This window comes from Geotrypetes seraphini, chromosome 3 (genome assembly GCF_902459505.1).
Source record: "Geotrypetes seraphini chromosome 3, aGeoSer1.1, whole genome shotgun sequence".
Classification (NCBI taxonomy): Eukaryota; Metazoa; Chordata; class Amphibia; order Gymnophiona; family Dermophiidae; genus Geotrypetes; species Geotrypetes seraphini.
Genome location: NC_047086.1, coordinates 316906389 through 316921806, shown reverse-complemented (window position 1 = coordinate 316921806; position 15418 = coordinate 316906389). Strand labels below are relative to the sequence as shown.

General features: G+C 42.4%; 1 protein-coding gene across 1 annotated transcript in view; it reads right to left on the bottom strand.

Annotated features, from left to right (window-relative positions):
• TMX4 (thioredoxin related transmembrane protein 4) overlaps positions 1 to 15418 on the bottom strand; it is a 107143-nt gene that overhangs the window by 27941 nt on the left and 63784 nt on the right. The window contains exons 4-5 of the mRNA XM_033935689.1: positions 15126 to 15254; positions 13405 to 13450 (exon numbers count right to left, since the gene is read on the bottom strand). Coding sequence (XP_033791580.1) covers positions 13405 to 13450; positions 15126 to 15254 — 175 coding nt within the window. The remainder of the gene's footprint in view (positions 1 to 13404; positions 13451 to 15125; positions 15255 to 15418) is intronic.

The following is a 15418-nucleotide window of genomic DNA, read 5'->3' as shown; positions in this document are numbered from 1 at the left end:
ACCATATGGCTCCAGAAAAAGGAGGACGGATTAAGACATCAAGGTTTTACTTCCACTGCTTTCAATGGAATTAAAACCCAGATGTCTCATTCCGTCCTCCTTTTTCTGGAGCCATATGGTAACCCTAATTTGATATAAACACTAATTTCAATAGGAGTATTAAATATTATAACTATGAATCCTCTGATGCACAGCATCAGGCAAGAGGAGTAGAAGCAGCAAGGGAGAAAAGCAGTTTTAGAAGCAAAAACGAGCAGAGGAGAGAGACAGAGGAGAGCAGGAGGCTAGGGGCAGGGCGAGAGTTAGCTCCGCCCACCCCCACCGCGTCGGAAGAGTCAGCACCCGAACCCCCCCATAAAAGGGGGCGGAGCCAACGACGAACGTGGTGCACAGCATCAGGCAAGAGGAGTAGAAGCAGCAAGGGAGAAAAGCAGTTTTAGAAGCAAAAACGAGCAGAGGAGAGAGACAGAGGAGAGCAGGAGGCTAGGGGCAGGGCGAGAGTTAGCTCCGCCCACCCCCACCGCGTCGGAAGAGTCAGCACCCGAACCCCCCCATAAAAGGGGCGGAGCCAACGACGAACGTGGTGCACAGCATCAGGCAAGAGGAGTAGAAGCAGCAAGGGAGAAAAGCAGTTTTAGAAGCAAAAACGAGCAGAGGAGGGAGACAGAGGAGAGCAGGAGGCTAGGGGCAGGGCGAGAGTTAGCTCCGCCCACCCCCACCGCGTCGGAAGTCAGCACCCGAACCCCCCCCCCATAAAAGGGGGCGGAGCCAACGGCGCACAGCCGTTAGGCGCGCGGCGAAGGCGAGCGGCAAAGGCGCTCACCTTAGCGAGAGCGCCTTTGCGAAGGGCCTCAAGAAGGGCCAAGTCACTACACCCAAGAGCACAGGGAAGGACTGAAAGGTAAGGAAGCGGCAAGCAGCGCAGAAGAGACGAACACACAAGCAGCAGTAAGGTAAGGAAGAGAAAAGACAGCATACACAAGAAAGCAGCAAGGCAAGAAGCAGATACAGAAGGAACAACCACACACAAGCAAAAGTTAGGCAAGGTTGTGCAAAGGCACCAGGCACAGAAAGAACAATCACACAAACAAAAGTAAGGAAAGGTAGAGCGTAGGCAGTCCATACAAAGGCAGAAGGCAGTAAAGCAAGAAGCAGGTGCAGAAGGAAGCAGGCACCGAAGGAACACGTAAACTTATCTGTTTTCTTAAAGTAGTAACCCCGATGGAAGCAGAAGGAAACCAGAAGATGAGCTTTCCAGTGTTCTGCGCGGACTGTCATATGTATGACTACCTCCCCTCGGGGAGACAGTCATACGTATGCAGTCGGTGTCAGGAGCTGAAAAGCTTGAAGAAAGAAGTCAAGCGACTTGAGGACAAGATACAGGAGCTAGAAGGACTTTACACCACGGAGGACCCTACCAGGGCATTTGAAGACTTCAGGAGTGAGAAACACATCGAGAAGGAAGTCAGGGAACTCGAGGAATTCATTGAGGAAGCATACAGGAGGAGGGTGGAAGAGAACGAACTCCAGATGAGAGATGATGCAACACCAACATGGAAGGGGGAGCAAGAAGCAGATGACCTCAAAGAAGACACCCACAGAAGAATACCACACGAGGGGGAAGAATTGGCTAGTCGATGCCCAGAAGAAGAGAGAGCTAAGCACACCGAGGACATTGACCTGAGACCGATAAGAAAATTGAAGAAGGGAAAGTCAGCGATCCTGGTGGGAGACTTGATATTGAGGCATGTGGACAGCCACATAGCAGGAGGAGAACCAAGGACATCGTGGACAAAATTGGGAAGGTCCTGGAAGGAGCGGAGACGGAAGAGACCACAGTAATGATCCACATCGGGACGAATGATGTCAGCAGGAGAGACTACAGAAGAGGCACGCTGATAGAACAGTTCAAGATTCTGGGAAGGAAACTGAAGATGAGGACCCAGAAGATAGCATTCTCAGAGATCCTACCGGTACCAAGGGCAGATGTGAAAAGGCAGGAAGAACTACAATCAATAAATGCATGGATGAGGAGATGGTGTGAGGAAGAAGGGTTCCACTTTGTGAGGAACTGGACAACGTTCTGGGGCAAGAGCAAGCTCTACAGGAGAGATGGACTGCACCTGAGCGTGGCGGGAACAAGACTTCTAGCAAACAACGTCAAGAGAGGAATAGAACAGGCTTTAAACTAAGAGGAAGGGGAAAGCCGACAGTCGACCTAGCGTCGACGATTCGGAAGACGGTATCCCATGAAGATACTAAGGGGAAAAAAGGCTGGGAAGAAACAAGGGACAAATTACAGGAGTCGACTAACCCAGAAGTGGAGGTTAGAAAGATTGTAGCAAAAGAGAAGACACCAAAGACCGAAGCACAGGGAAAGGAAATGAGAAGGACGAAATGCCAGGATCTAAATTGCATATATGCTAATGCAAGGAGCCTAAGAAACAAAATGGAGGAACTAGAAGCCATGACCAATGCAGAGGACATAGACATCATTGGAATCTCTGAAACGTGGTGGAATGAGGAAAACAGATGGGATACTGCACTGCCGGGATACAAGCTCTATCGCCAGGACAGGTCAGGACAGAAAGGAGGAGGAATAGCCCTATACGTAAAAGAAAGCATACAATCGACAAGAATGGACACAGCGGAGACGACCAACAAACTGGAATCGCTATGGGTTAAAATACCGGGTAGGAAAGGGCATGAAATAAAGATGGGCTTATACTATCGTCCACCCGGGCAAACCAGAGATATTGATAAAGAAATGGATGCCGAGATGAAGCGAGAATGCAAAAGAGGTTACACGGTTGTTATGGGAGACTTCAACTACCCCGGGATAGACTGGAGTCTTGGAAGCTCAAGATGCGCCAGGGAGACAGAATTCCTGGAGGCTATACAAGATTGCTTCATGGAGCAGCTTGTTAGAGAACCGACGAGAGGAAATGCAACTTTGGATCTAATCCTAAATGGGCTAATGGGACCTGCAAAGGAAGTGGAAGTAGTGGGACCGTTGGGAAATAGCGATCATAATATGATCAAGTTCAAGGTTGAAGTAGGAATACCGAACGGAAAGAGAACCATAGCGACAACTTTCAACTTCAGGAAAGGAAACTATGAAGCAATGAGGGAAATGGTAAGGAAGAAAATTAGGAACACTTCCAAGAAATGGCAAACGGTAGAACATGCCTGGTCTTTTTTCAAGGACACGGTGAGCGAGGCGCAAAATCTGTACATCCCCAGATTCAGAAAGGGGTGCAAAAAGAGTCGAACAAAAGACCCGGTATGGATGACTAAAATAGTGAAGGAAGCGATAGCCAATAAGAAAAATTCATTCAGGAAATGGAAGAAGGACAAAACTGAGGAGAACTGGAAAGAGCATAGGAAGTATCAAAAAGAATGTCACAGTGTGGTTCGAAAAGCCAAAAGAGAGTACGAAGAGAGGCTAGCCAGGGAGGCACAAAATTTCAAACTGTTCTTCAGATATGTTAAAGGGAAACAGCCAGCTAGGGAGGAGGTGGGACCATGGACGAAGGAGACAGGAAGGGAGCGGTGAAGGAGGAGAAAGAAGTCGCGGAAAGACTTATCATGTTCTTTTCGTCTGTATTTACAAACGAAGACACAACCAACATACCGGAACCTGAGCAAATCTTCAATGGAAATCAAGCAGAAAAATTAACATCCATGGAAGTGAGCCTTGATGATGTACACAGGCAGATAGAAAAACTTAAAACTGACAAATCCCCTGGTCCGGATGGAATCCATCCAAGGGTTTTGAAAGAATTAAAGGAGGAGATAGCTGAACTACTGCAGCAAATTTGCAACCTATCCTTGAAAAGAGGCATGATCCCGGAGGATTGGATGATAGCCAACGTCACGCCCATCTTTAAAAAGGGATCAAGAGGTGACCCGGGAAACTACAGACCGGTGAGTCTGACCTCGGTTCCGGGGAAAATGGCGGAAGAACTGATAAAAGAAAACATCGATGAACATTTGGATAGAAACGAACTTCTGAAAACAAGCCAACATGGTTTCTGCAGGGGGAGATCGTGCCTAACTAACTTATTGCACTTCTTCGAAGGAATTAACAAAAGGATGGACAGGGGAGACCCCATAGACATCATATACCTTGATTTCCAAAAAGCCTTTGACAAGGTGCCTCACGAACGTCTACTCCGGAAACTGAAGAATCATGGGGTGGATGGAGACGTACATAGATGGATCAGAAACTGGTTGGCAGGTAGGAAACAGAGGGTAGGAGTGAAGGGCCACTACTCAGACTGGATGAGGGTCACGAGTGGTGTTCCGCAGGGCTCGGGGCTCGGGCCGCTGCTATTTAATATATTCATAAATGATCTAGAAACAGGGACGAAATGTGAGATAATAAAATTTGCGGACGATACAAAAATATTTAGTGGAGCTGGAACTAAAGAGGAATGCGAAGAATTGCAAAGGGACTTGAACAAACTGGGGGAATGGGCGGCGAGATGGCAGATGAAGTTCTACGTTGAGAAATGTAAAGTATTGCATGTGGGAAGCAGAAACCCAAGGTACAACTATACGATGGGAGGGATGTTATTGAATGAGAGTACCCAAGAAAGGGACTTGGGGGTAATGGTGGACATGACAATGAAGCCGACGGCACAGTGCGCAGCAGCCGCTAAGAAAGCAAATAGAATGCTAGGTATAATCAAGAAGGGTATTACAACCAGGACAAAAGAAGTTATCCTGCCGTTGTATCGGGCGATGGTGCGCCCGCATCTGGAATACTGCGTCCAATATTGGTCGCCGTACCTTAAGAAGGATATGGCGTTACTCGAGAGGGTTCAGAGGAGAGCGACACGTCTGATAAAAGGGATGGAAAACCTTTCATACGCTGAGAGATTGGAGAAACTGGGTCTCTTTTCCCTGGAGAAGAGGAGACTTAGAGGGGATATGATAGAGACTTATAAGATCATGAAGGGCATAGAGAGAGTAGAGAGGGACAGATTCTTCAAACTTTCTAAAAATAAAAGAACAAGAGGGCACTCGGAAAAGTTGAAAGGGGACAGATTCAAAACGAATGCTAGGAAGTTCTTCTTTACCCAACGAGTGGTGGACTACTGGAATGCGCTTCCAGAGGGCGTAATAGGGCAGAGTACAGTACTGGGGTTTAAGAAAGGATTGGACAATTTCCTGCTGGAAAAGGGGATAGAAGGGTATAAATAGAGGATTACTGCACAGGTCCTGGACCTGTTGTGCCGCCGCGTGAGCGGACTTCTGGGCATGATGGACCTCAGGTCTGACCCAGGAGAGGCATTGCTTATGTTCTTATGTTCTTAAAAAAAATTTCATTATTCTTCAAAAAGAGAAATTCTTCTATCAAAAAATATATTCTATAAAATAACAAATAAATAATTAATATATGGCGCTCAGTGATAGCCAATAAGAACTCCAAAGCATAAGGACACGGGCCTCTGCCAGTTCAGGCTTATATACATCATAGCACTCCTCCCTTCCTACCACTAAACAGCTAAAGTTCTAAAAGACTAAAGCTCTAAATAAATATCGAACAAGGCGGGTACGTATCTCTGCTGGAGTTATCATACGGTCCCGGGCCTCTGCTGCTAATCCAAAAAGTGTTATGTGCTCATCCAAACAGTTCAAAAAGATAATGGAAAGAGAGTGGTGGTTGAGGAAAAACTGGGAGGATGGGAGCGCCCACTGGTAGCGGTAGCCTTACGGGTATTCCCGCGGGGCTGTAATCGTGCTTGAGATTCTGTTCCTAGATAGACGTGGCGTCATATGCTTCTGCCAATTCTAGAGATGTAAGCGCGAGAAGAGCGCTTTTCCCACCCTTTATAAATGGAGGAAGTAACATCTATGTCCGTTGCGGATGGTTTAAATGAGAGGGATGTAGTGTTGTGGGTTATAGAATGAGTTTTTAGCTGCCTGTGACTATTGTGTAGTAGGCCAGGATAGAATAAAAACAGAAGTGCAAAACAGATCTTCCTCTTGAGAAAGCAGAAGGGGAAACACGTACAGTGGTACCTTGGATTACGAGCAAAATCCATTTCAGGAGCATGCTCGTAATCCAAAATGCTCATTTATCAAAGCGAGTGTCCCCATAGGAAATAATGGAAACTTGCTTTGATGCGTTCCCCCCCCCGAGAACCGGCATTGCTCCCCTTGAAGGCCCCCCCTGCGATCCGGCACCCCCCGATGCGATCTGGCACCCCCCCGCCACGATCTGGCACCCCCCAGACGCGATTGGGCACCCCCCCGCCACGATCCGGCACCCCCCCGCCGCCGCTTCTTACCCTCATCTGGGCACCCCGATGATCGGTCTCCTCGTCTGCTGGGCCTTGAGTATCTGCGCATGCTCAAGGCCTGCGAGTTCATGTGTCGGGGGGGGGTGCCGGATCGTGGCGGGGCGCTCATAAAATCGAGCCATGCTCGGTTTCCGAGGCACCGATTTTGCAAATGTTTTGCTCGTCTTGCAAAATACTCGCAAACCGGTGCACTCGTAAACCGAGGTACCACTGTATTGTGTTGAAGGATATCGGATTACACATACTGTGTTGAGGAAGTTTTAGAAGAGAAGCAGAGAACTTCAGATGGATTTTGCGATGAAGGATTGACTTGGATATTTTTGGGTTTTTTTCTTTTAGAACTGTTTGGATGAGCACGTAGCACTTTTTGGATTAGCAGCAGAGACCCGCGACCTTATGATAACTCCAGCAGAGATAAGTACCCTTGTTCGATATTTATTTAGAGCTTTAGTCTTTTAGAACTTTAGCTGTTTAGTGGTAGGAAGGGAGGAGTGCTATGATGTATATAAGCCTGAACTGGTAGAGGCCCGTGTCTTTATGCTTTGGAGTTCTTATTGGCTATCACTGAGCACCATTTATTAATTATTTGTTTGTTATTTTATAGAATATATTTTTTGATAGAAGAATTTCTCTTTTTGAAGAATAATGAAAACCCTAATTTGATGACAGACACAGGACTAAAAGGGTGGATTTATGCTGCACAGGTAGGGAATTATAAGGGGACTGATGAGGCAGAAAGGGTAGAGGACTATAAGATAGAATCAGTGGTCTCAAACTTGCAGCCCGCCAGGTATTATTTTGAGGCCCTCAGTATGTTTATCATAATCACAAAAGTAAAATAAAACAGTTTCTTGATCATATGTCTCTTTAGCTATAAATTACAATATTATTATTAAGACTTAGCCAAAAGGAAAGATTTATAAACTATAAAGAGTTTTACCTCATGCAAAATTGTCATTTCTATAATAAGACTTTAACTATTTTTTTCTGAGGCCCTCCAAGTACCTACAAATCCAAAATGTGGCCCTGCAAAGGGTTAGAGTTTGAGACCACTGCTATAGAGAGAATGACCACAGATGTGGGTTGACTTAAATGCAGCTCCAAAAAAGTGGGCTTTCAGCCTAGATTTGAATACTGCCAGAGACAGAACCTGATATACTGATTCTGTCAGGTTGTTTCTAGGCATATGGCACAGCAAGGCAGAAGGGACAGAGTCAGGAGTTGGTAACAGAGGAGAAGGGTACTGACAAAAGAGACTGAACCGACAAACTGAGTTCTTGGGGGCGGAGTATACGGAGAGATAAGAGAACAGAGATACTGAGGAGCTGCAGAGTGAATATACTTATAGGTCAATAAGAAGAGCTTGAACTGTATGCGGAAACAGATATGGAGCCAGTGAAGCGACTTGAGAAGAGGGGTAATATGAGCATAACGACACTGGCAGAATATGAGGCAAGCAGCAGAATTCTGAACAGACTGAAGGGGAGAGAGATGGCTTAGCGGAAGACCTGCGAGAAGCAAGGTACAATAATCCAGGTGAGAGGTGATGAGGATCTTGGTGGTGAGCTCAGAAAGGAAAGAGATCCACTCTACAGAAACTACAGGTGAAAGAGATCCACTCTACAGAAACTACAGGTGATGCTCAGAGGCCCTTGATATGTATTCACTGATTTAATATGTATGGGAAAAGCATGCTTCCCAAATATGAAACTGAAAACTTTGGTCTGGTCATGCTGCGAGTGAGCACTGACAGATGAGAGAAGAGGGAAGCAGCTTTGAAACTCAATGTTGTTTTGCTTAATGAGAAAATAACGAGGGCAAAAATAGGGAAACTATAAAGGAATAATTAAGCTTGAATGAGTCTCTTGAAATACCCCAAGAGTCATCTGAAAATGCCTCAAGTTGGTAGTCAGAGGGCAATTTATTGCACTAGGAACCCATACATATCAACACTGAAAGGGAAGCACAAGGCTAGCCAAATATCTATAGCAGAGGTCAACAAACCCAAGGGTGGGAGACAGGTGGGTATATTAGGTTTTGGGGGAGTTTTGGAGGGCTCACCATATATTATAAGGGGGTTATGGTGAGATGTACATGGCACCCTTTATATGAAGTTCACAACAGTGACCTCTAAGGTGCCCCTCTGCTCTATTGGGATGTCAATGTGGCTAGTCCATTACAATGCTGGCCCCTCCCACATCCCAATGGTCTAGATTTAAATGTTTTCAACTTGGATGTTTCTGTGGTCTCACACTTTCCTTTTTAATGGACTAATACATTTTTCAATTAGCTTTCAGAGGCCAAAACCTCCTTCCTTATGGTATCCTGTACTGACCTGAGGGAGGGGGTTTTGATCTCCAAAAGTTAATAAGAAAGTATTAAAATTAGTCCAATAAAAAGGATTACCTTATTTCCATTTTCTATTTATAAGCATTTATCAATAAAGCTATAATACTACTTTATTCTAAAGCAACAAAAAAGAAATCTTTTTTCTACTTTCAAGTTCAAGTTTTATTTAAAGTTGATTCAAACACTTATTAATGTTTCTAAGTGATGTATATCAATAAAAAAATGGGGCAGGGCACAAAAAACATACATGTCTGGACTAACTTAAAACAGTGGATAAAAGGGAGGAACTACAATTTTTATAGGCCAGGAGACATTTAAGGGGAAAACAAAAGGAGTGTTCAATAAAATCATACAAAAGTGAAATTAAGAAAGTGTATTGGTAAGGTAGAAGGAGGCATCTAAATTGCTGTCATTTCCAGTTTCTGTTTTCCTTCTCTTTTCTTCACTCTCTCTTTTCCATCCAGCATCTATCCGCTCACTCTGATAATGCATCTGCCCTCTTTCTCTACCCCTTCCATCCACTGTCCAACTTCTCTCTGCCCCTTTCATCCACTGTCTGTCCTCTCTCTCCCTTCCATATAGTATCTTCCCTCTTTCTATGTCCCTTCTATAAATTGTCTATCCTGTACCACTTCTATCCTTTATATATGATTCATTTCAGTTCATCCCCTCCCTCATGCTCTGGCATCTCTCTCTTCTCCTTTCCTTTATTCCTTCCCATCCCACCATCTGGTATCTCTGTCTCCTTCCCTTCCTCCCCCACCATGCCCTGGCATCTCTCTCCTCATCTCCTTCTCTGCCATCTCCCCCTCCCCCAACTTAAGCACTGGCATATTAGCACTTAACTATATCCATGCCCAAACTCCGCCCATAACCATGCCTATTTTTCATGTAGGCACCTCAGTGTAGATGCCTACCTGAAAATTAATTTTTTAATCATTTTTCAAATTGGTTTTTAATGACACTGTTAAATTAACAGTGCTGACTGAACCAATTTTTAAAAATTAAGTTATGCGCCTACATCGGCAGGTGTCCCAATCTAGGTACCTACCTAAGTGCTCACACACTAATATTTTTTAATGTCCACATGCTAATAGAAACATTAGTGCTTGGCCATTAATGCAAAAAAAAAAAAAAAAAAAGGAAAACTGGGAATTATACTGTTGCAGTAAAAACCCACATAAGGGCACACTAAGGCTCCTTTATGGTGCAGCTCAGTAAAAAGCCCCCTATTACTTAGGTATCAATTTGACTACCACTCTTAGTCAATTGTTTGCCATTATCTACAAACTCCTCTACTGTACAATGCTACAAGATTTGGAACAATGGGCTAAATTAACTCTTTTCTGGTAAGTTAAAAATAGTTGGAATTGATGATTCTAACGAACGCCCCCTTTTATCAAGCTACAATAGGATTTTTATTGCAGGCCGCTGCGCTCATAGAATTCCTCTGAGCGTCGGAGCTTTTACCGCAGCGACCCATGATAAAAATTCCTAACACAGCTTGATAAAAGGGGGCCTAAATATGTCTATTTGGAACCTTGCCAGAAGATCTCTTTTTTTTTTTTAATGCCTGCTTTCTCACATATAACTCCCTCAGTAATATTTCAGCCCAAAAACTGAGAGAGGCTTACTGTCCCACTTTCAAAGGCATTATGAAACAACACAGTTGAAGACAACATTGGAATGGAAGAGAGTAGAAAGAAAATGAGCAATTATAGAACAGATGCTTGGGAATATTTCATTGTGGGAAAAGACAACAGATACTAGGTCACCAGAATGTACAGAAAAATATAAGCAATCCTTTTACAGCACTACCCTTAAGATATGGAAAAAACAAACTTAGGATGCTGGGTCTAAAGGGTGTCTCTATTAAGATATAATACAGACTTCCCTCTGGGTGAAATAAACAAGGTCTACAGTAGGTGAAAGGAGATAGAGAGTCTGAAGGTGATTGGATAGTTTATAGGAGAGAATAGACTAGTTAGTTTTGAGATCCTGCAAGAACAAAAACCAGTTAAGGAAGCTGAGCTGTTTCAATATCAAGTGAAGTCAATAAAGAGCACTTTAGAATATTGTAACATTCAATCTCAATGACAATGATAATACAGATGGATTCAAACTTCCAGATCCACCTCTATGAATGTTATATTGATCCTCAGATGCACCACTCCACATTCAAACGCAAGAAATCCCTATAGTGACCAGAAACTAAGATAAGTTCTTCTTTAGAAATAGTATTATTATAAAAAATGAATATATATTTAAAAAACATACTTAAAATGAATATAAAACCATGTTAATATTATCTTAGAAAAATTGATCCAGGGAAGATTTCGCACATCGAGCTTAGCGTGGTGATAAAGTTTGAACGTGGAGTGGTGCATCTGAGGATCAATATAACATTCATAGAGGTGGATCTGGAAGTTTGAATCCATCTGTATTATCATTGTCAATATCAAGTGAGGCACTACTTGAAAATGTGGGTTGAGAGGTAGGGAGGGGGATAGTGTGTAACAAGCCTAAACCCATTGAAATGTTGTTTAGGCAAAGTACCGTGAGAGGGAAAGTATTTAAAAAGGTTTCACAGGATCATGAAACTTGGATTTATGTAAACTTTAAAATATGTCTAAGCTTGGGAGTAGGCGTAGGAAACTAACCAGTAGGTTCAACTATTTGAGCAAATGTATAAAGGGTGATTGTAGCACTTGATTGGTATAGAAATCCATTATCCTCTCCAGATTGGATTATTGCAATTCCATTTACCTAAGCTTAACAAAGAAAAGCCTCCACAGACTCCAACTAATCCAGAACACCGCGGCCAAACTTATCTTCTCAAAAAGTAAATTTGACCATGTCACACCGCTCCTATCCAAACTCCACTGGCTTCCCGTTATTTCCAGGGTCCACTTTAAATGTGCCTGCCTAACCTTCAAGATCCTCCACGGTATCCTTCCTCCTTTTATCCCTCTATCCTGGAATTCCTCAAATCCAACCTCCACTAGATCCACTCAAAAATTAAAACTATCCTACCCCTCCTTAAAAGGCATCTCCCTTGTTGGTAAACTTGGCTCTTCCCTCCCTTTCAGAATCACTCAGCTCTGGAACAGTCTCCCCTCCCCTCTCCGCAATTTGAGCCCCCTTCTACCATTCCGCAAGCATCTGAAGACCTGGCTCTTCTCCAGAACGTAACCCCGTCCCGCTCCTGGCACTCTCACACCAACCTCTCTTCTCTCATACTTATATAATTCCACTGGATTTCCGTTCCTTCCCTAACCATGTAAACCGTGTCGAGCTCCATCTGCGGAGATGATGCGGTATATAAACCCAAGATTTAGATTAGATTAGATTAGATTAGAGACAAAGTAGGAGGGAGGGTAAATATATGCATATATGATGGGAAAATGTCAAGATGCACATTCAACCTGTTAAAAGGATCATCAAATGGACTTTCACCCAACATGAGGCCTTCACACAACATGAGGCCTTCTTGCTTAGAATGGGAAAAATAGCAGCAAGGCTAATTAATGGTCGGGTAGGATTGGAAACAGAAACACAATCGCTGACTTCAGTACAGCAAAAACTGAATGGTATATGTACTGTCACAGCTTACTGCTCTTAGGCATGACAAGGTAGACACATTTTAAATGTGTAGATCTCTTGTTCAATAGCTAGATACTCAAGATAGCTGTTTTAGGAAGAAATGAAGAGCACCCTCTAGATGTGGATGTGGGAGAGAAAGGTTTGGGATGTTATGCTATATTTGATCCTAAAATAGTATGCTATACCTAGCAATGGTTTATAATAAAATAAATAAAAATCCATTCACTGATCATTTCTAAAATTGATTACTGTAACGCCTTATTAAAGGGTATTATGCAAAAAGAGATCAGGCATTTACAACTAATTCAAAACACCTCTATTAAAATTATCATGAATTCAAAAAAGTTCAACCATGTCTCGCCACTTCTTAAAATATCTCATTGGCTCCCAGTATCACATAGAATAATTTACAAAATATGTCTGTTATCACTTAAGGCCCAACTCTATAAGTCTCCAGCTTTTATCGACAGGATTCTAATTCCCTACACTTCCACTAGAAGTCTTTGATCTAATGACCAACATTTGCTAGCTGTTCCATCACTTAAAACCATTAAGACAAAACATTTTTTCTGTCATGGCCCCCCAATTGTGGAATTCCTTGCCAATCTACTTAAGGGAGGAAAGAAACATTGGTAGATTTAAGAGTCAATTAAAATGTTTTCTTTTTAAAGATGCATTTGACTGCTAGACATCGTAAAAACACCAAAGCCAAAGCAAAATCCATCCTTTTTTTAAAGAAACAAAACAAAACAAAAATCCCTCCTCTTGTAATTTTCCTTGATTGTCTCATCTGTCTTTAATTATTGTTATTTCTATCCTATTTACCCTACTGGTCTCATCTGTTTTGAAAGTCATGTATTTGTTATATGAACTTTTTGTTTCCCTGTGTATTGTTATAAAATATTTTTAGAATTGTACATCGCCCTGAATTTATGATAGGGCGATTAAACAAATTTTAAATAAACCTGAAACTTGAACTTGAAAATAGCTGATACCAGTCATTTGTTTTACAATATGGGAGATATTTTTCCGATTTAAAATAGACAGAACCACAGACAAATAATTAATTGTTTTCAGTTAGTAACATCTACATTTGAACAACAAACTACATAATACAGTGAATGGATTTAGTACCACTTACCCGGATCCAGCCTGACAGATGAAAAAGACCCGCCATTCCGTACATACTAGAAACAAAGAAAATTATTCACAATTCTTCAAACATTATCACTTAGTAATCTTCACTTCACATTGGTATAATAATTGGGGGCATGTTTGGGAGTAGAAATTAGGCGTGCCCAGTGCTATCTAGTTAGTGTAGCTACATCGCCGTACACCGATTAGCACGCGAGTCCTTACCACCTACAAAACAGTTGTAATTATAGGCTCATGCACTAATGGGAAAATTAGTGTTTGGCCATTAATGGAGTAAGTGCGGTCATTTTACAATTGAACTAAAAGTGTCAGTGCGAAGGAAACCCACACACTAATCGGAGCACAGGCCACTTTTTAGGGCTGCAACGTAAAAGGGCCCCAGAGCGTACAAATGCATTGGAGTTAAAGTACACTAATAAAAATATGTGCACAAAAACAAACATTAAGCTTAAGATATCTTTTATACTGGAAAATGAACTAAAATATGGCAGAGTCCCTAACTTAACTACTGCTTAGAGATGGAAGTTTAACTCACTGCTCTAACTGCTAGATTAAAGAAGGCTCCCTAATCTACCTAAGACCCCTGAACCACATAATCTACCCTAGGACCCCCTCCATACCCACTAATATCTTCAACCACATAGCTACCTCCTCACCCTCCCCACCCACATACACATATTGCTCCACTCACCTATCCAAAACAACAAGGTAAGAGGATATTGTATAATCCGTGCTATTACATTTTTCAACAAAATAAAGTGCAATTGGCTTTAAAAACAGAAAACCTAGGAAACTTTTATTAAAATGACTCGACACAATCTGTGTTTGTGTTGAAAGAATGTGTCACGAGTCCAATGACTTGTATATTTCCATCCTACTCTTGGCGTACAAGGTCAACAAAGTCTCAAAATGAAAAAAATACCGCTCTCCTACAATATTAACTTGACCTTGACAGGTCATTTTAATAAAAGTATCCTGTTTCCTGTTCTTAAGGCCAATTGTGCTTTTTTTGTATAATCCACTTATCTATCCTTCAAGACATCTGAATACTTCCCACTCAATTATGCCCATCCATCAACTATGACACTCCCCAATTATAAAGCTACCTTTATCCATCCATTCACTAACCCATCCCCTACTCAACTACTCCCTTCCCCTCCTCAAAGGATTGATAAGATGGGTGAAAGATGGCCTGGCAGCAGTCTGTCTAACCCTAGGATTCTGTTGTAATTTACCTGGATAGTAATCTGGGTATTAGAACCAAGGACTGGCTGTACCTAGATAACTTCTGGATGTGTCTTGGCTCTGTTTAAAGGCCACCTCAACACTATCCAGATAATACCACAGAAAATCTGTGGCTGGCCCCAGCATGAGACACTTAACCAGTTAGGAGTGGCTCCAAGCCAGATATCACTGAATAATCAACCCATATATACATATATAAAGCCTTCAGATCTTAACCCAGCTTCATGGGACCCTACAGTCTCTCAGCTCCATTATATTTCTATTGGATAGGTTTCTAAATATGGTGCAACGAGTCTCTTAGTTGTAAAGGAAAAGATCAGTACAAAAGAATAACACATCTGGAATGTACAGGGAATTGCAAGCAAGCTAACCGATGTTGGGGCACCAGTTCAACCTAAATTTTTGGATGCAGCCAAGGGAAAAATTCCTACATGTACTATGACAAAGATAAGCTCTACTTACGTAATGGATGATGGAGATTTCCATCCTACCACTGGTTCTACAGATTCCCATTTCTTTTCTAGGATGTAATTCTGGAGTTCTTCTGATGTTCTTGAGCCAAGATATCTGCGAAAGACTCCGTCCTTGGCACTATAGAGCACAGGTGCAAAATATAATAACTTTTACACAATGTCTTCAAAATATCAGAAAGACACTAAAACTATTATATACGTACAAGCCTTAAGCTTAGCAGTATTACATATGAATTATTTACAATGGCTGGGAAAATAAAGAACCCCTGGATTTTATTGTTT